This window comes from Syngnathus acus, chromosome 4, assembly GCF_901709675.1.
Source record: "Syngnathus acus chromosome 4, fSynAcu1.2, whole genome shotgun sequence".
Lineage (NCBI taxonomy): Eukaryota > Metazoa > Chordata > Actinopteri > Syngnathiformes > Syngnathidae > Syngnathus > Syngnathus acus.
In genome coordinates this window covers 3429464-3450539 of record NC_051090.1, presented here as the reverse complement: position 1 = coordinate 3450539, position 21076 = coordinate 3429464, and the positions used below count along the sequence as shown (strand labels likewise).

At 42.7% G+C, this 21076-nt stretch overlaps 1 protein-coding gene across 7 annotated transcripts; it reads right to left on the bottom strand.

Annotated features, from left to right (window-relative positions):
• Window positions 1-5613: 5613 nt before the first annotated feature.
• LOC119121830 (protein-glutamine gamma-glutamyltransferase K-like) lies at window positions 5614-20927 on the bottom strand. Of its 7 annotated transcripts, none has more exons than XM_037249787.1 (15): window positions 20771-20927; window positions 20566-20637; window positions 17022-17296; window positions 16272-16463; window positions 11755-12006; window positions 11061-11179; window positions 10609-10716; window positions 10239-10416; window positions 9891-10029; window positions 9169-9361; window positions 8724-8877; window positions 8344-8628; window positions 7664-7824; window positions 7440-7576; window positions 5614-7344 (listed from the first exon to the last, which is right to left on the bottom strand). In XM_037249787.1, exons 1-15 carry the CDS (start codon window positions 20905-20907, stop codon window positions 7185-7187), a joined length of 2562 nt encoding a protein of 853 aa, XP_037105682.1. In that variant the 5' UTR covers window positions 20908-20927; the 3' UTR covers window positions 5614-7184. The 7 variants fall into 7 exon arrangements, with proteins under 7 accessions (XP_037105682.1, XP_037105684.1, XP_037105683.1 ...); XM_037249789.1 differs by adding an exon at window positions 18172-18302 and having other exon boundaries at window positions 20566-20925; XM_037249788.1 differs by lacking the exons at window positions 20566-20637; window positions 20771-20927 and adding exons at window positions 18172-18302; window positions 20265-20407.
• Between the last annotated feature and the right edge of the window lie 149 nt (window positions 20928-21076).

The window sequence follows — 21076 nt, the reverse complement described above, 5'->3', positions numbered from 1 at the left end:
GTAGTAGTGAAGCCACGAGAAAGATGTAGCCGCACATCGCTATTAAATGTATTTAAATGTTCAGCTTCGTTTTAACAGTAAAGTGGATCTATGTAATGCATATAAAATTTAGAACACTTATTAGCATGGGAAGATGTTGAAGAATATACGGTATACATATTTTTACAAAACATTCACCAACAACATTAAAATGAGCCATTTAAATTTTAAAATAACATGTGCCACACATTATCATCTCATCAGTCTCATTAAATAAATTGCTAATGAGATTTTTTTTAATTAGTGGTCATCTTCCATTCTGATATGCTTGCAATGTAATTACCTCCCGGGTCACCCACCCTGTGTCAGCTCACCTTTGTCACCCCTATTTACAGCTGCGTGCCAAAGAAAAAAACGTTTATTACCAGGCTCGCCTCGTAAAAGTCACCGTTAGGTCAAAGTTGCAGAAAGTGACATGATACCGGCAATTACACCACACGCGATTGATGGATGGTTAAAAGAAAAAAACATAAAACACCGCACGGCAGACAGAGGTGATAAATTGTTTTGTAGCCGCTCGAGAAATCACTTGTATTGATCTTGTGTAACTCTAATTGTGCGTGAGTGGAAAAGTAACACACTGAAAAGTCACTTTTTCGTCAACTCGTCTCTCATTCAGTTTGTCACTCGCGAGGCCTTTTAATTTTTTAATACGCGTTTGAAACTTGATTATTTATGACCTCGTTTTGTATGTTAATTTGCCGGCGGGGAGACGAGCAGCCGGGAGATAAATAAGAAGTCTGCCACAGGAGTGTATGGACGGCTAATTGACTGCAATGAATATGCAAATGACATTTTTGGGAGGGTGTGCACGCACCCATTCAGGATTGACCTGCCGTCGGTCCTCAAAATGAATGACGGGAAATAAACACCCATCGTGGCTTTATTAAATCAAGCTGAGTTGGAGGAAGCAACCTATTAATGTTCTGAACTCCTGTTTTAACTGCGAATAATAATGCTGAGGTTTTTTTGTGGGTGCGCCTGCAGTTAAACTCAAGTTGTTTTTGTGAGTTTTTTTTTTTTATACTGCTATTTTCTCTACTTTTTGCAACAATGTTACAGCACACCTTGCATCATTTTTTTAGGTCCCGAAGCAAGTCAGGTAAAATGCAGGTTGAGCGTTTTGCTTTAACATCTTTCCCAGTGGCTCGCAAGATGCAAGAAGATCTATCACCACGCAAAAAAGTATCGGGGCTGCCGTGAGTTTTTTGACACGCTGCCTTAAAAGCAGAGCACATTTGTCAGTGGAGGGAGCAGATGCTCTCCGATGATGCAACATCTGGCGCAAACTACAAGGTGAATGTCTTTAACGTCAATGTCTCTCAAAGGCAAGAGGAGGCAAGGGAGAGCCTGTTTCCGGAAATACTTTGAAATAATCGATAGTGGGGCCAATGCTCGGTTCAAAGTTTATTTGAGCCGACAACAGAGGACTGAGTTGGCGACAAGCGGGCCATTGGAAGCAACCTCGTCAGGCATTTTAAATGGGGGCAGATCCATCATGATCTGTTTGGTTAAATTCCCTTGTTAGGTTGCTCTAAATTCTTTGAAAAACATGTTCAGCACTTCATGTCAGGTTCATCTAAGGCTTTAAGTTGTTTACAAAAACGCGCGACATGAAAATTGAATTCGTATCAGTGATTGATAGTTGCTCGGTCCACCTCGCCCCCAAACCATCTGGCACGGGCTCCACTTTCCGCAAGCTAAGCGCTTTCTTAAATGCATGCCTGTTAAAATGTTTCAATGAAGCATTCGTGTACGTCACCTTTCCCAATTCATATGCAAACATCAACTCCCACACTTTTGGCCAAGATGCAAAAGATGTGGCGACGCTGCGAAGCATGCGTAGGATGATGAACTCCAAAAATTTCCTAGTTGACTGGTTGCCTTGGCAACCGTGTAAACATATCCAGTTTAAGGAACAGCTGAAAATGAACGGCAATAAAGCAGACCATTGAATTATGCCGTGCCGGCGGCGTTGGATTTTTACCGTGGGTGGTCAAAATTGCTCTCTGCTGAACGGAGTCAAGTTACAGCAGCACTTGTAACAATGATACATGATGTTAATGAATGCACCCAAATTTTACTTTCCCAAGCACTATCCATGGTGCTGAATTCCATCATGATCTCTTATGTACAGTATTGACACAAAGGCATCAAATTGAAGCAGCCTGCCTTTGTTCAACATTTACATATTGTTTTGTTCTTCTTTTTAATCTAAAATGAGGGTACCGTCATCGAGTGGCCGATAGTGAAATTGCACCCAAAATAAACACTAGATCAAAATAGAGTACTAATTGTGTTAAAAACAGCTAAAGAATCTATCCTAACTAACCTTAACTAAAAATATTTAGAATAAATATAAATATTTACATTTGGGGCAGAATTTTAAAATGTATTCAGCGGCTGACTGGGAGCCAGAGAAAAGCCTTTCCGACCGGATGTTCTGATTGATAATAAACACGCGGTCATTACAAGTAAAGACAAAATATCGATAAAGGACACATGGCTTTTATCGCCATACGATCGATTCAAATCTTAATAACTTCATGCAGACGCTCAAAGGAATTGGCAGTGTCGACACGAGGGAGAGGAAAGCATCAATAATCCTGCAAAATAGTTTCCAAGCAATGCTTGTATACACAATTTCCCAAATAATCAATACTCGCTGAATTGATGTCAGTGGCCTGTGCCTCCTTTGTTTGCGATAAGCACATTCAGTTTATTTCGCCGGTCTCCAGAAATAAAATCGCCTCCAAACGGGTTGTGCACTTTTAAGATAAGACTCAAAAGGAATGACTAGTTTGAGTGACGTATTTAGGTTGCAATCGCTTCGACGGACAAGATGCTTTTAATCCCGGCGTCGTGTAAAATTGCCAGTCCCAGCTGGTTTCGAGAGACTTTAGAGGAGAGTCCCATTATTGGTCTCTCGGGTTGCTCTTCCTCGTGTCACATCGATGTAAAGACCATTTCACCTCAACCTCACTTGACCCGTGGGACAATGAAATGATGCTAATGCCGCTGCGTCGCACAAGGCCGCCCGTCAGATGTCGGAAGGGCCGAGACGAAGACCTTCACAAAGGCTTCTTACGTAAGCCGTGAAAAAAGACGGATGAGTTTCGATAACGGCATGGAAAGAGGTTTTGTTTCACTGAAAAAAAAATCAGCAAGTGCAGTGGTGGTGTTCCACTTCAGTCCAGTAGGGGGCACTGTTTTGAGTTACAAGCCAAAAACGTAAAATCCCAAAAATACGCTGGAAGGCCGACTGAGATGTAGCAACACACTAAACTAGACTTGGAGGATGAGCTTGTTTGTACGCCAAGTGCTCAGGCGCCGGTCTACAAAATTTAAGGCCAATTAGTTTCAATTAACCCAACGAACTTCTTTTTGTCGACATGAAAGGCAATGTGGAGTCTTCAAAGAACCTAACATGACAATTTAGTACTAAAGTCATGTTTTTGAAGACAACAAAGACAATTAGAGTTTCAATTAACCTTACGCACTTTTTGTAAACATCCGAAACAAATGACTTATTGTTTGGAAACATCAAAGTCAGTCTTTTCAAAGAAGCTTGCAAAGAAAGCATCAAAGCTGACGACGCTTTTAATGGAAAAAAAACTAAGTGGGGACAAATGTGCTGACACCTGTAATTGAGCCTCTCTTGAGCGAGGGAGCGCTTGATGCATGTCTTGCATCAGAAGTTACCCTCACACTGCCTTAAGAGCGATGTTGCTCGTCGTGACGCTTGCGCTCACCGTCTCCAATTTGTGAGACAATGTGCTGCCTCCGCACAAAGACCAGACTGTGTCATAACTAAATTGGCTCATTTTCACTGGTTCCACGCGGGATGGGATGACACAGCAACACTGATCAAAATCAAACCTGGCGCAAGCACACCACCTTTTTCATAACATCCTCTCGCGGTCGTATTTAAGCACGCGTGTTAAATAAATAGCAAGTCTGCGTGTGATTGATGGACAAAACTGTTAAATCATGGCAAAGCATATCTGGGCCAAGATAGAGTGGACCCTACTAATTAGACCGGGCCTTTTTTTTTAAACAACAAAAAGGTTGTCAAAGTCTGGGATGGACCTACAGTCAAATATTTTTGTAAACGAAAGAGAGAAAATGACGGTCGCTGATGTTACTGCATGGCTGTCAACTGAGTCAGCGTTTAGCATTAGCCAAAGTATAACACAACCACTGGTCACCTGATTGACTAGCAATGTTAAAACATTCTTTTTCATCTGTCGGAGGTTGCACGGCGGACAAAAATAAGCAGGTATTTTTCGCATCATGTCTGAACCTAGCATAATAGTGCTAAAGCTATCAAATAAAAGTCAATAAAAATGCTACGTTTGTAGCATTTAGCCTACAAGTACGTTGGTAGTTGCCAGTCAAAATATTTTACTCCACATTGGCAATTTCATGTTTTGGACTTGTTTTTGGTGGATACAAAAGAAATCAATTTAAAATTCCACAAAAGTGAAATCAGTGAGGAATGCAAAGAGGTCATCAAGCTCATCTGGTTTGATTGGCACGCTGGCCTCAGTTCAAAGAACACGCCGTTCACATCAGATGAGCTGGGATGTTCAGTGTTTCAGCTGAAAATCGGCTTAAGAAAGAGCGGAACATGTATGACGGGGTGAGTCGTGACTCGTAACGACAGGCGAGTAGGTTTTTTTCTTCTTTGGAAAGATTTCCTGAGGCGAACTGACAATGACGCACAAAACAGCACGGGGAAGGTGGGAAGGGATCTGTGTCACTCGCAAAAAGTTTGGACATTGCGAAACACTTTGATGTGCCAGAAGTTGGAGATGTCGACGCCTGTCATTTCCGTAAGGGAAAGACAGCAAAGGGAGGGAAGATCTTAATAAATAAGTAATGTGACAAGAGCTTGATGGGGCAACTCATTTTGGATACAAGCTCAAATGACCCAGTTGCATTTCAATCGATAAATAACTAATATCTGTTAAACTACGAGAACCGCTAGCATTTTTTAAATTTAGTTTAATTAAAATGATCGGATGGTTATCAGGTGCTTGCTAGTGGCCCTCAGGAACCAGATTTTGACACTTGTGTTGAATACAAATTCGAATTTCAATTTTGACACGAATATACTTCCATAGATTTCCTTAATATGTTCCACACAAGTGTCATCAGAATAATTGTTACTTGTCCCAAAACGGCAAAATTCATTAGCCAGCGTTGGTGTTGCTTAACGCGCGAGAAAGCCACCTACAACATTGAGACGGATTATGTAAAACACTGAGACGCTAGAAAGTCGACGGCTTCGTAATCGCCGTGTCAGACACACAACGGTGAGCCCGCCGTACATTACTGCATTCCATTACTTCTGCCACCAAGTAAAACTTCTTCCCTGACATTTAGCGGGAATTAGGTGTGGCGGTGCGCAACCAAGGCAGGACTCCGTTTAGGTACCAGTGTCAGGAAGACGAGGAGGCCTGTTCATTAATGAACTCAAAGGTTAATGTGAATTCCGGGCCCAGACGGCACACAAATTCAACTTGCACACTGAAAATGGACTCACTGAACACACTTGGTAGATAGTCAGCATGAGGAATTTGTGTTTATCACACAGCAGGGATTTAATTGCAAAAGGAACGGATAGTAAAAATATCATATGAGTGATACTAGCTGGATTGTGATTCAAGCGGTATCATGATACGAGTCATATCGATATTAGCGGATTTGTGATTCTAGATATTTTATGATACTAGCTCGTTTTTTGGCCCTGGTCTAGGCTGAATCATGACACTAGATGAATAGTGATACCAACTGTATCCTAAGCTTCTCCTTGATACTGTCAGTATCATGATACTAGCACATTCGTGATACAAAATGATGCTATGTGTATTGTGATGCTAGCTTATTTTGGTGCAGGTGGTGTATTTGATGAAGCATTTATTGGCTGTATCGTGATACCAGATGATATCTGTTACAGTTGTATTGATAGTAGCTGATGTGTGATACTAAATATATCATGATACTAGCTGTAGTTATTAAGTCGTATTTTTTGTTCCTTTCTTGAGGTTTTATAATGTATATTGCATCCATACAAGTGATTTATAACCAGTCGGTGGCTAAATTGGAATTTGCATGGATTGATGGATGGATGGACATGACATGAGCTAGTGAGCATAAAAGAGTGTATTTATGAGCATCTATTTAAATACACAAACATCAATGGATGAGAAAATGACCTTTCGGAGAAGGATAATATTTGCAGCAGGATGGCACAATATTGCTATCTTGAGATCTTATGGAAGAAATAAAGGAGGATTAAAGCTAACTTCCCTCATTGACTTCCAAATTAATTCCGAAACAAGGTTTCATATTGAAAAAGTTTGGCTGCTTTTAAAATGTAGCATGCATTTTGTCAAGCTATTAGATGCATAAACAGCACATCCGCCCTTCATTAACGGGGGCCATCTAGTCACGACGTGAGGCGTCAACAAACAAAGGCTAATAAAATTCAAAATCAAGGTCACGCTAAGCTTTTTATTTTTTCCCTCGCTTTTCCAATAACATGTTTCTCTTCCGTTGAACCTTGACCAAATGTGTTTAACATTAAGCGAGTGTTAAGAAAATTCCCAGATGCATTAATAAATAAGCTGTTTGAGTTCAGATTTGGTACAAACTCTCATCCTCGCGAAGAATAATACATTCATAACACGAGTTTATTCTTCGCATGCAGGAGTACATCACGCCCACATTAGCGTGTTTTTTTAAAGTTTGCTCTCAGCTCACACGATTTAAAAATCAACTATACGGCTTTGATGCAAATTAGCAAAAATTGCCATATGGTGAAATTCAGTCTATGATGTTCCGGGCTCGAGAACCTCCGGGCTCGAAACTTACTAACCACTGCATTGCCCTTCTGTGTGTAAAAAGTCATTTCAACCTAACCATGCCCAAAACCGCACTGTCAAGGACGACAAGTTATAGTTGTTAATTATTTTGGAGCCCGACTCCAACTTCCATTTTGACTTTCAGTCTTTTCCGAGGAGAACTCCAACATTTGCCCGGAGGCTTTTTCATTCCTTTGCTCTGGCCACAATGTCAGACTTTAGATTAAGTTTGACGAAGCGCTTTTCTTGATCCTTTCAAGGGCAAAGGTCATCCCCCTATAGCGCGCCATAGTTCCTTTGGTGCACAGTGACGTCGGTCACGCCGTGTACCTGCGTGAGCTGCCGGCAGTGCAAAGACGCGAGTAATTTCCTGGGCCCGGCAAGCGTGGGCACCAAGTGCTCAGTCAGGGAGACGGTGGCTAGGCTTCCGATATCTCTGAAGGGAGGGGAGGGACGGGAAATGACAGTTACAAAAAAAGGTGTGTGTGAGTGTGTGCGTGTGTCTGGAGGGGACGATGTTTTTCCGCTCACCCGTAAAGAATTTTCCGAGCGGTGGCAAGGCCCAGTCCCTCCACGTGGAACATGACCGATTTCAGCACCTGAGGTAGAGGATTAGTGAAGGAAATATCCACTGCCATCTTCTCCCCGACGACAGCCTTCCCGATGGGCTGACGCAAAAAAATAAATAAAAATAAGGCACACTTGACAGAGCAATCGGAATAGTCACGAGGATTTCATTTTTCTAATTGTCTTACTGTTAAGAGCAGGTCTGGAGTCCTGAGTCTGAAACTGAACTGAGTGGCGAGGACCTGCTGCGTCTCTTTGACTCGGCCTGATAGCGTCAACATGAGTGCGGCCTGGTCCACCAGTTGGTCCTTGTAGTCTTCGTACTCCAGGGTCCATTCCAAAACCTCCACTAAAAGAATAAAGAAGACACATACCGTATTTATGTATAAAAAAAAAAAAGGCAATCACACAAGTGACTGACAGCGGTGCTGATTGGTCCTGCCATTTGATATATTGTGTGTTGTGCTCAAAAGCAACTGAGGCAGGCGGCGGATTGCCAAGGCTGATAAAATTGTGGCAGACCCATCAGCGTCCTTCAAGGTTTAAATGTGTTGGAAGCAGCGGAAGCTCGTAAACAATAAACAGACTCTTTATTGGAAAGAGAGCGCTCAATGTCAAATTGTATAGCGAAAAACGAAACTTTAATAAACACATCAGTCAGAAAGAGGAATGCAAATTAAAAAAGGGAGAATGAGGATTTTTTTTTTATCCAACAGGACACTAAGGGCAGGGTAAAAATAAGAGTGAAGCAGCATAGCAGACTTTTACATAAGAGGAGATTCAAAACAAAGATTGTGGAGTCGGACAATTCAGAGTTGATAAATTGTCCTCTCGGCAAAATGGAAATGATGGCGTCAAGGGCACTCACCCGCAGCAGGCAGCAGGTCCAGATCGGTGTGCGCCGTCTTGACGGTGGCCTTGTGAACGCCCGTGTAGTACATGACGGCCACCTGGCTATGCAGGACCACGCGTCGGTGTTCGGCGCTGGTGTTTTGCAGCGTGACTGTCAGCTGGGCGTCTCGGCCCATTTGGGGGCCGTCGCCCTCCATGGTCACCTTAACGAGGACGTCCTCCACCTCGGCGGACGTGTACGCGTCCGCCTTGGAACCGAAGCGACACGCCGTCTCCACGGCGATGCGCTCCGCCGCTGTACCTGAACGGATAAAACAGTTCTAATACTTTCGATTGCGAAAAATTTGTTTTTTATTTACAAGCCTGTCAAGCAGATAACGATGAAGCCGGCGATACCTTCGGGATGCTTGTAAAGGTGCGTGATGTCGCTGCGTTGGTCCGAGCCGACGGCCTTGGTGCTGATGAGGTGGCCCACGACCTTCTTCTCGCTATGTATTTTGGAGAAGGTTCCGTCCGGGTTCCTCTGCCAATAGATTTTATCGCTGTTCACCTGAGGGGAGCGCGAGAGAAAGAGAGCTCAGAACAGATGCCAAGTGTCACTTTTGACAAGCGCCATCTGGCTGAGTGTTGACACACGTTGCACACGCTGTCAACGCTCAGACGGCCTTGTACGCAACGTGCTCTGGGTTTGGCACTCGCTGCTCCTCGCTGAGATTTTCTGTCCAGCACTCGTAATGATTTTATTCCCAGGGCCGCCTAGGGTTACCCTTGAGCAAAAACCCGAGCCGCCCTCCTCAATGCTGGATTTGGCAAGATACAAATAAATGACATCTCGACTGACCTCGGCAAAGACGAACTGAGCGTCGTGTTTGAGGAACACCTGGCCGCTGCGGATGGCGGCGAGGGAGGCGGGGCCGCAGCGGAAGGTGCCCTGACTGGTCTCTTGGGGCGTGGCGTCCAGCGCTTGCCAGCCGCCCATTCCCGGGGGCAAGTCGTGACGAGCCATCCAGCAGTCGTTCCACACGTGGAAGTTCCTGCAGGGAGCACACGTCGCAATCATGTTATGCCGAAAACATCGTGACAACAGTGAAGCTGCCATCAAAATAAAAATAAATTAAATACATTTTAAATATTATATTTAATATTTACATTTAATATTATTATTATTATATTTTAACAATTTAATATTAAATAAATATTAAATAAATCCCTTGGGGTGTGAAAGTCAGTCCAAACCACCTAAATGACATTCAGCAATCCATATTTGTAGGATTTATTTATTATTGTTGACTGGTGCGCTGCGGCCCTGACAATGTTGACACTCGAATGGAACTATTAGATGTCGCGACTTGGATCAATTTATTTCAATCACGACCGCGTCACAAAACTCAACCTCACCATGATCACACCAGAATGTAAAGTCATGGGTTCGGCGGTGAGGCTCACTTGAAGCCAATATATTTATTCATGTATATTTTGGCGCACAGCAATCATCCGCTTCTACTCGGAGGAACGGGTGTGTCACGACGAGTAAAAAGCGGAATATTGGACGAGCGCACACACCAGACGGAGTCCGAATTCAGATGAGCCAAGGGCTGCAGGTTCTCGTCCAGGTACACATCTGTTGTCAAGGAGACGTCGGTGTCATGGGCTGAGCTGTAATTGGTCACCGTTCGGCTGGGAATACCCAAGCACCTCAACACTGCATACAAAGGCACATTGGTTTTCTTTTTTAAAGAAAAGATAACACCACTTACTGGAGGGAAAAAATTATTATTAATTAAAAAAAAAGATAAATAAATAGATAAAAATGTAATTAAAAATATCGAGTTTCATTGGTTCCGACTTAAATCAGCCACTCTAACCAACTTTCATTTTTGCATATTATTATTATTATTTTTTTTTATCTACCTGTGGTGACAATCCCGGCAAAAATCCAACACTGGCCGTATTTGACAGGGGTGCCGTTGTTTTTGTGGTATTGCGTCAGTATTTCCATACTTCCGCTCCAGACAGTTGGACATGTCCCTTGAGTGTAATTCCCTGACCAGTTTCCCTCCACAACACCTTGGTCATCGCGAGAGTTGATCTAGAGTAGATGACAGCAAAGACCCAAATAAATCATTTGGGGTTGAAGGGGACATATGCCTCTCGCACTCCTGAAAAGGAAACGTGTGGGCAGCCTAAGGGCCGCCACATACTGAGATGATGTGGCGGAACTCCACTCAACACTCAGGTTGCGTGTGTGCGTGTGTGTTCTGCCACAAACCCAATTTCTCACCATGCCTGACACGACTCGCACCACATTGACAGGGTCGCCCCACCCGGATGGAGGAGTTCCACTCTTGTCCAGGACAAAGAGACATGCTTTCAGGATCCCGTCGTCAAACTGAAAATCAAAAGAAGCGCAAAAAAAACGTCAACGTGCGCTGTAAATTATTGATCACAGACACTGCCGGAGCTAAAGGGGGCCGCGGGGGCACTGGCTCCTCTGAAATATATTTGGACCCCCTGGATGCCAAGCCAGATAATTGAAGAATTACTTTTTTTTAATATTAATATATATTTTTTTAAATTCAAAAAATAAAATGAAAAAATAAATGCAAATAAATAAATAAATAAATACATAAATAAATACAGATAAATAAATAAAAAATAAATAATACATAAATGCAAATAAATAAATAAATAAATAAATAAATAAATAAATAAAAAATGTGGTCACACACTCACTTGTCCGTAGTCCCACGTCCGGACAGCAATTTGGTCCTGCGTGCCGTAGTAGATTCGCCCCACGTCGTTGAGGATGTACTCCTGACGCTCGTCTTCATCGTCCATGAACACCGCATCCACTGGCACCGGGTGAATACAAGCAAAAAAAATTCTCAATCTCAGAGTTACTTTCTAGTAAAATTCAGAAGGGCTTACAGTGATGTAAAAAGAATCAAGTTGTTCAATTTCACACTTGATTAGAGGGAGCAGGCACTTCAGAAGACTATTTGTAAACAAGTGATTAAAAAGTCATCGCTTGAAAAGTCATTCCAATGCACTTTAGCCCAAGCACAAAGTCTACAGCTGGCATCCACGTGCTTGGAACGCTGTGCACAACCATATGCTGAGTATTCTGTACACTAAACAAGCGTGCTATTATCATTGTTTGATTTTGCTCCAGGGCTCCACCTTGCATCTGTTTTTTGTTGGTTATTTTTCTATAGGATAATGTTTTATTGGTCCAATTTCCCCATCATGATGGTATTTATTATACATCATATAATGATGTATTAGGTGGGCTCACAGACCACCAGAGCTCCCTGAACCTGAATTTGAAAACCGCTGACTGCAGTGTAGACGACTGGACAGAAACCCAACAGGGACACAAATCTAATACCGTTGGAGATTGTTAGGTGTTTTATTTTTATATATTTACCGTCACACCAGGGGTTGAACAGCACATAGATGTCATTGGCCGGGTCGTGCTCAGAGACAGTACGTCCACCCGGACATTCGGTTTCCACCTGGAGGCGATAGCGGCCCACGGCGGCGGCGGCCGAGGAATTGACAGACAGCTTCATCCTGGCGCCGTCGCATTCCTCAAGGGCGGCCTGCCAGTGGTTGTCCTGCAGCTCGTCCACCAGGGGGATAATGACGTGGGTTCCTTTTGACACAGTCGGCAAAGGCCCTGAGGGGGGAAAAGCAGAAGCGGGCGGATGTGAACATGTCCCGCTATGCCACAGAGATCAGCAAGTATATTTATTCTGCTGCCACACCTGAATTCCTACCTCGACGAGTTTTCTCGGACGAGACCGAGAAGGGGGAAGGAAATAAACCGCTGCTATGCCGATGATGACAAACACTCATAATGCATTCTTATATTGAAGGAGACGTTTTGGCCTTTTTCACAATTAAAAATCGCAATTAGATACAATTGTTCAGCCCGACATAAGTCAACTGGTGTTTTTCTTGATAGCGCCATGACAGTATATTCGCAATTCTGCCTCTACTTTAATAAATAAACTTGAATACTCCATTTTGATGGACACCATCTCGTCGGGATTTATTATTAAGTACTGAGGCATTGTCGTGATGTAAATAAAACACAGCACTGCATCACAATGATACTTGAACATACTCTGATCCATCGCATTGTGGAATTTGTGCATCTTTAGAAATTGAGAAATCATTTGGAAATGATTCCATGAAAATGATTTGAGATAGGAGTGTTCAAAAAAGGAATGACACTTGTATCTCGAGGTAGTATCAAGAGATATGAAATATGGAAGGGATATGGAAGTGTGACTTGGAAAACAAAATTCTACTCGCTCAGTCATACGCAAACGCGCACACACACCAAACGGTCATTTGATCTCGGCTGCCGCCTCATTCTAAAAAAAGCAATGATTGCGCGTACGGTCATTTGCTGTTGCGCTAGATGCCCGGAAGGATACGCTTACTTAACAGCTCCATAAATTGGGCTACATTATTTGCAGGATGACACGTGCTGCACTTGCTAATAAGAAGCAAGAAGGTAGCGGTAAAGGAAAACAACAAATAACCTCCAACATTTATCTTGCAAGCACGTATCGTTAAGCCCAAAATAATCAAGTTATTGTTCGTTGGGTATCTTTGAGCTGGAAATGACACAACGACGTGTCTTGTTTTCAAACTCAGTCAGCTGCAATCCTATTTTTTGCAGAGGATAAAGAATATATACCTGTCAGTATTGTAATGTCCGTTGCATTAAGCTAGCAGGGGCTAGCAAAATTTGGGGCTTCTTTGTTATGCTATTTATCAGAAGCTAATGCTAATCTGAGCTAAACCTTTTGGCTTTGGCTTCATAGTAGTCCAGTTGTCACTTGGAAAGTGGCCGATTGTCACCGGGCCGAGCTGAAAATTAGAAGCAGGACAAACTCAGCATCGGAGCGGTAATCCGCAAATGAATCACAAATCATATTTTGGGGAACTGAGCTGCCAAAAAAGTAATAACTGTGTAGCTAAGTGTGATTTCCCTCTTGATGGCTAGGCAGGCACTCCAGAGAGCCAACTATTTGCAAACAGCGGAAGAAAAGTCCGTTTTCCATCTTAATATCCTTTTTCATATACTGTATATGAAGTGTTCTACAGTCCACTTAATGCTTCACGTGAGACTATTCGGCTCAAATTGCGGGATTTGTGTTTTCAAGAGCTCCCGTTTGATTACTCTCACCACCGCTTTGTGTTAATGCACCCATGTAATAAAATTTTATGATGCTGATTATGAGAAAATACAACTTGTGCTAATGGAAAGATGTTCTTTGAAATGGTTAACATCCAGCTTCAGTTGCTTGTGTATATTTATCTCATTAGTGAGATGCAGTTTTACGGCTACTATGCCAAAGCAAAACAATTCCGATACAAAAACATCATACAGTGAAAAATTGTCTTACCAGTGAAGACCAAGAGCAAATTCGTAAATGGCCTTCAGGCTGGATATCAAGCAAAGCCAATAAACGGCCCCATGAAAAGCTCTTTATTGGCGATCAGGATGAGCTTTCTTATTATTTATCAGGGCAATTTGCTTCAGGCACAACAAAATTGCTGAGGAGACAACTACAATCATTAAAATACAAGAGGCAGCATAGAGTACAATCCCATAAAAGAAGCAATCTAATATTTTGTCCCACCCTAAGAAAGAGGTTCCAAGCGACAAAGCAGATGACTAGTGTTTAAATATGCGGTGAATAGAAAATCCATCTGGTAAAATATGAACTAGGCACTAAAATAAAATGGCTCTAGTGAGAAAATAAGAAATTACATTGTGACTTTCCAATCTAAAAAAAAAATCTCAAAAATAACTTATTGCTATTTCTCCACATCGGTTACAATTCGCAGCACTTGCTTTCAATCCCGCAACAGGTGACGGAGGGAGAATAGCGCAATTGTCAAAGCGAGCTGCAATTTGCATACTTTCACACCATGTGGAGTTTCTTCTTTTTTTTTGCGCTGTAAAGTTACAGCTTAAGATCCCGCCACTTGGAAATTGCACGAGCCACCCAAGTCGAATCGAATGGCCTCAAACGATTGAATTTCATTCAAATGTGAGAAAAGTCAGCACGGTTGTTTTGAACGTCGCTCTTTGTGCTCGACTTCACGCAAAGACATCAGCAGTCAAACGCCATTCAGATGTCGGCAGTGCCATTAGTTGCCAGCTGGATGCGTCTTTGTGCTGTCACATCAAACGGGCCGGGACAGTGGAAAATGTGGCCTTCAATAGTAATCCTCTTTTCATCCCCCACAAAAACAAGAAAGAGGCTAATTACCTCCACTGAGTAGGACGCACTGAATTGATTCATTTGGGCTTTTATATAGAAACCTGGATTGCCCATGGACGTTCCCGCTTATCTTTGGCTTGAAATCATCAATCAATAAAGTGATGGCCATTATAGATGAATAAAAAAAATATCTTTAAAAAAATAAACCGCCAATAAACCGAATAATGATTTTTTTTCCCCCATGTAAAAATATACATTTATTTTTTTATTTATTGTAAAAAAAATATTCATTTATTTTAGCCTTCATTTTATTTATTTATTTATTTATTTATTTATTTATTCATTTCGCCTCAATTCAATGGATCCTGTGCTTCTCCTTCTGGTAGTAAAATACAGCCCTACAAATTTAAACCGAGGTGCTCAAAATGGCTCAACAATTTGCAATAACATTTGCGATTCTTCGCAGAGGATAAGGAATATATGCGTTGTCTTTAAAAAAAAAATATGTAGCTGATTTAACAAGCTGTGAGGTTGTTGTCAATTATGGCATAGGGTGAGTCTATTTGTATGGCACCATTCACACTTACAAAAAAGGCTTTACAGAGGAAACTGAAAAATAATAATTGCCTTGTTGGAGGTTTAGTTAAACCCTGGTACATTTCATGGGCTCGATTCATCATGGCTTCCAAATACGGATGCACGGAAACTCCAGTTAAGTCCCGCAATCAAGCGTCACAAGAAGCACTAATTGCTGGATGTAGACGGGCTCCTGTCGCGGCATCTCCAGTCCAAAGTGCGAGTAGGGTAAACAGGAGGCTCTCACTGTGTCTGTGGCAAGCGCGAGGGCGGATTGTCACTCGGAGGGATTTCTCAGGAGCCAGCGCTCGGCATCGGCTCGCCTTCTGAAGCATAGCAACCGAGAGCGGTTGCCATAGCAATACTAGCCCAAAAATTCCCCCTCCCAAATTCACCCTTCCTCCCATCGCTCTCTCGTTTTTTTTTTTTTGCTCAATCTCCCGCTCCATCACGCAGAAAAATTGCAGCAACACGTACTTATTTCATCCGCCAAATCCGAAACATGTTGGCGTTCCGGGCCGATTTAACATCTGCCATTTTTAGACAAGAAGGCGGCCAAACGGAGGGGCAATTCTCACACGTGGAATTAGAAATCACACTCGTGCCTCAGGAGAGGATGTGGACGCTGATAGGAATGAACAAAGTTTAAAAAGAAATTAAACTGTACTATAGTGGATTTTTCACTTATCTGTATTTAACGTTTAATGCTCGCCATTGGCATGCTAACGATTAGCATCAATAGTCGTGGGGTTGAACTCCTAAAGCAACGGAAGGAGCAACGTCGTTTGAAGACAAATATCAGAGGCACATATTCTTTATCCTCATTGAACAAAAGGGTGATATCATTGCAGCTTACTAACTCATTGAGAACAGTGAAGATGAACATATATATTGCCCCCTGGTGGCCAAGTGAAAAATGAAAGGGAGCATCCATAAATCATGCCGGACAAACTTTTCCTCCAGTCCAGAAATAAAGTATTTGACTTTTTCTACCTGATATTGATGAAAATGAATTACTATGCAATATTAATTATTGCTGTTCACTCTACTTTGAATTAACCGCAGTGTCAGTGTAAATCAAACTTGCCACTTCTGGATTCAACACAAAGATTTGACTAACCCGTTTTGAGTTCCAGATGAAGTTCGTCAGTGGCGGGTCGGAACGGTCGTGATAGCGTGAGCCACATGTGGAACGTCTGCCCTCTGCGGATGATGAAGTCGTCGGATTGGTAGAGGTGCGTGTGGTGCGTCAGGCGCTCGCCTCCCGTTTTGCTCTTCATCAGGTCGATTGATTTCACCTTGAGGGGCAGCTCTGCGGAAGCCGAGCACACAGACAGATTAGAGTTGAGTTGAGATTTTCAACTGCTGAGAGATCAGGTGTGCTGCGGGGAAAAAGATCCACTTTCACATAATTGGTGCATTTATTCATCCAACTATGCAGAGCGACGGATAAGGATGAATAAATCCTCTTCCGCTACATGGCAGACGGTACAATCAATCCATAGATGCCACACGATGGTGACAAAGCACTACTTTTGTCCGAAAGAGGCTTCTTGGCTCTTTTCAATAGGCTTCTACAGGAAGGCGGCAAAGTGCTCGTTTTGTCAAAAGCTTCACAATTCCCTTAAACATGGTTCCTCGGGACAAAGATGTCACAAGCACTACTTTTGTTTGAATGAAACTCATTTTAACTGTCTGCTGCGGGGCTCTGTTCCAGGCCCACACTACTTTTTGGAACATTTTGTTTTGTCGTGTGCCGTGAGATTTTCAAAACGCAAAAGAGTATGGCTTTGATGAATGAAGGTTGGGAGTAGAGTGTCAGCAGACAGACAATGGACAATAATGTGAGCATGCCAGGTGTGCCGTGTACCTCCGAGCTCGCTATCGCCGGGCACAGGCGTCCCCCCGTGGTCCATGCCTTCTTCCAGACCCGTCACTAGCGTGTTGGTGATGTCGTCGTCGTCGTCGTTGGTCTCGAGGCAGCAGCCCATGCGGCGCAGCCACCGCTGGCAGCCATTCTCTTTGGCCTTCTCGTTGGACTCCTTCGTGCCCTCCTCGGGGTTCTCGTCACCGGCGGTGAGAGTCACGCTCGGGAATCGACCCACGGCGGACATGTTTCGAAAGGAGCGCGTCTCCATGGGCATCCTGAGAAAAAAATTCGCTGTGAAATCAATTTCATTTCATGCTCATTTTTTGTTATGTGCACATTAATGTGGCCGAAAACCTGTCCAGCACAATTGAAAAAGTGTGATTGCATAAGTATGCACACCCTCTGATAATTGTTCAGAATCATCCATCATCATATTCAATGTTAAGTCATGAAACAGAATCTGTAGGGGGGAAAAAATGTGTTACGGTTCCACAAAGGTGGAAATATTTGGCCATAGCTGTATAATTCACAAACACATCACTAAAAGAGGACCACCCCTACAGTGAAGTACGCGGGTGGCGGCATCATGCTTTGGGGCTGTTTTTTTTTTTCAGATAGAACTTGAGACTTGGTGGAAGGAATTATGCAAGGTTAAAAAGAAAACCTTCAGGCTTCTGCTGCGGGGAAAAAAAAAGCAAAAAGTCAGCAGGGGCCTTTCGATCATCTTAACTTTAGGGCACTTTAAAAGGTGGCAGGTGCGCCAATTCCCATTTGATATTACATTGCTAGTTATAACAGGGTGTGCATACTTGTGCAACATCATCATGTCAATTGATTTTTACGTCCCCTATCGAAAGTTTTTAGTCTGAATCATTTATTGTTGTTTACTTCCTTTTTTGTGTTCCCACTTGAAATGTCCATGGAAATACAACCCCTGCTCTCCCAAACAAAACAAAAGTGATAGTCATTAAATCCTAATTAGAGCTGCAGTGTTAATCCAGCCTTAAGTTAAACGTTCAACACCTCCAGTGATTGATCTTACAGCCCGGCTTGCTCGTGCCAGCCACTGTCGACTCCAATCCGCCTCTTAAGCCTTCTTATTAAAACACCATTCAGATGTAGCTATATCGCACCATTAGCGATGACTCACTTTTAATTAGCACTATCATGCGTTTGTTTCCTGACAGCCCTGCTTCCACCTCCTCCTCTTCATCCCCATCGCACTAAAATCCGCCTGCTGCTCTCGCGAGGGGGGAGAAGAATGTATCCTTGAACCGTAACCTGTGGTGTTAAAAGAGAAATTATGAACGGGTTTAAATAGGATTGGGGGAAAAAATGAGCAGAAAAGCTTTTGTCATAGCGGTTTTATACTAATTACGTCCTTTTGTCTGCTTATTAAAGTAATCTTTGGTTCTCTCCGGTCTTGTTCTGTGACAATATTGTAACAATACACCCACTGTGCACTTTTTTTTTTTGTGTCTTGATTCAATTAGAGAAAATATTTCATTTCATTGTCTCTGCCCGTACAATAACTTTTTGGTTGACTGTATATGAGATATGCAAAATGAATGGATGGATAGTAAATAATTAAACAGTTTATGTGTCACGATTTCAAGCATTTATTGTTTTCTGTTGCCAAAACTATTAACGGCAGGGGCATAAATAATGGTGGAACAAATAATTTGATGTAAAAGAATTATTGTTTTTTTAAAAACGTTTTTTTTATTTTTTTTAAATAATTATTTAAAAAAAACTTTTTTTAGCGGCAGATTTGTGAATGTGGCGCATGCTATAAATAAATAAATAAATAGACCCAAATAAGATTTTTTTGCATAGAATGTCCCGTTTGACGCTTTGTATATTTCCTGTATTCAAATGCCAATCCCTCACCAGCAGTGACGCTTTGAAGAATAAAGCTCAGCGCCGACAATGGGCTTCGCGCTGCATTCATATGAAAATGGAATCCAGACAATGATTGGGGGACAACCAGATAGACAGACAGACAGCAGAGAAAACACCCCCTCTGCTAGCGGCTGGCTCCGTGCCCTTTAACAATGCGCCCCAAAAATGCACAACAACCCGATGAACAGCCGAGATATGCTCGCTTGATGCAAAGTTGGTATCGGGGATGGCTTGAAGAGAAAAATGTGGCCTTGTCTCACTCATCCATTTCACATTCCACAAAAAGCAGCATCGCTGTTTTCTCCCTTTCCCCTCTCACACTAAATAGAAAATGTAATCCACCCTTGGCACCTGCCCCGGCGCCAAAATGCGGGCGGATTTAGTGGTACATGCAGTGATGATCCATGTTGGGGAGATTACAGCCTGCGCAGGCCCAGACCCACAAAAAAAAAACAGTCTCATGCAACAGCCTATTCGTAAAAAATGTTGGTGCAGCACAGCTACAGGTATCATGCGCCTTAACTGATCACAGAACAGATTGCATCACCCGGTACGCAACATTCCTCCCAACCAGACACCTCGAGCTGAGAAAATCTCGTGAATGAAGATCATCCGACAAATAAATAAAAAGTACGCCCTGTTCCACAACCCCTCCCCCGCGATGTCAGATCCAACATGGCTTCCTGCGGGAGGATGCAACAGATGCAAGAAGGCCCACTCGTGAACCGTTTTCGCCTGCAGGCTGCTTGTTGTTGAGGAGCTGCTGCCACAAACAAAAGGCAACATTCAACTTTTTGGAATGTTGCACTTTGGGGCTTATAAAGATTACACAATGTGCTTGTTGTGTGCCCCTGGTGGATTTAATTCAACGCAGACATGCTAGCAAACTATACAAAGTGGAATATCTTAAAAAGTGGGAGTACGACTCCAAATTTGTCTTTGTTTTAAAAAAAACAAATCAATAATTTGTCATATTTTGGGGGGGGAAGTGCCATATCAGCGATTTGTCTTTTCAAAAAATGACTGATGTGTATGACAAGACCATAAAAAAACCACAAAAAAACCCATTATGCCATAAAACCACAGCTTGAATTTGTTCTTGCCGCGGCTCTGTCTGAAGAGCCAGCAAGAGGCTCGTCAATTACGACTCCAAGTTGGCCTCGCAGCGATCTATTTGTTTCTTCTCTCCGTGATTCACCGAAGCAACGGCTCAGCACGGCAATCGAAGCAGCAAACGCGGTGAAATATGCTGCTGAGAAAGTAAGTTTGCATGCAAGTCATCACCAGAAGGCCCGACAGCTCCCACAAACCACAAACAAAAGTTAGCAGAGAGCGACTCACTCAAGTCAGCGGCAGACGAATTGGGACACAGAAAAAAGGAGGTTGAGCGGAGGAGGAAGGAGAAGAAAAATAAATTGTCTTTCTTTTCCCGAAGGCTTTGCAGTGGTTCTTGAGACTAGTTGCATGTTCACGCCTCTTTAAAGTAGTGCTCAGACGCCGAGGGCACACCTCTCTTCCTCCACACCCACACAGGCATTTCAATGTTACTTTTGGCCAACTTCCCAAATGTCATCTTAAATGCCAGATTGTTTTATTTTTGTTGCTCACTGGGTAGATTTGTTACGATGACATCATTCATTACCTTAAGGTGCCGTCTTTGCTCAATGTCTTGCGCCACGACGGGACATCTGAGGAGGAGGTGGTGGTCGAGATGCTACGTAATCGGAGAGAAATGATGCATTAGATGACCGGTTCATATTTCATTTGAACTGACGGGTTAAGTGGATTTTCAGTAAGTTAACTGTGAAGTCTGGATAGGAAAGATGGAATAAAATAAAATTACTCACCCGGTGAAGACGACTGGGGAGGGGGTAAAGGATGGCATTTGCAGGAAGTGGTGTTTTGTAAGCAGGTGGAAAGAAAAATGCAGTTCGAAAATGAAATAAAAAATTGAGAAATAGGTTTTTGGGGGTGGAATCGTCATAATTGTTGCAAATTGTGTTAAGTCGGAGGATTAAACTTCTGTAGGTTTAAATATATTTGTCAACTTTGCAAATGCAGACACTTATACACTTAAATTTGTAACACAAAATTAAAAATGTTCAAAAATTTGCATAGCATATTTCAAACATTTCCCCTGCAGAAACACAATT

Excerpts from the sequence above, each read along its gene's own strand:
- LOC119121830 (XM_037249787.1), bottom strand. The coding sequence starts at position 20,907 with ATGACGATTCCACCCCCAAAAACCTATTTCTCAATTTTTTATTTCATT. Across the intron at positions 10,717-11,060 it reads GGACGTGGGACTACGGACAA|TTTGACGACGGGATCCTGAA; the intron begins GTGAGTGTGTGA and ends TTTGATTTTCAG. Across the intron at positions 10,030-10,238 it reads TGCCGGGATTGTCACCACAG|TGTTGAGGTGCTTGGGTATT; the intron begins GTAGATAAAAAA and ends CTTTGTATGCAG.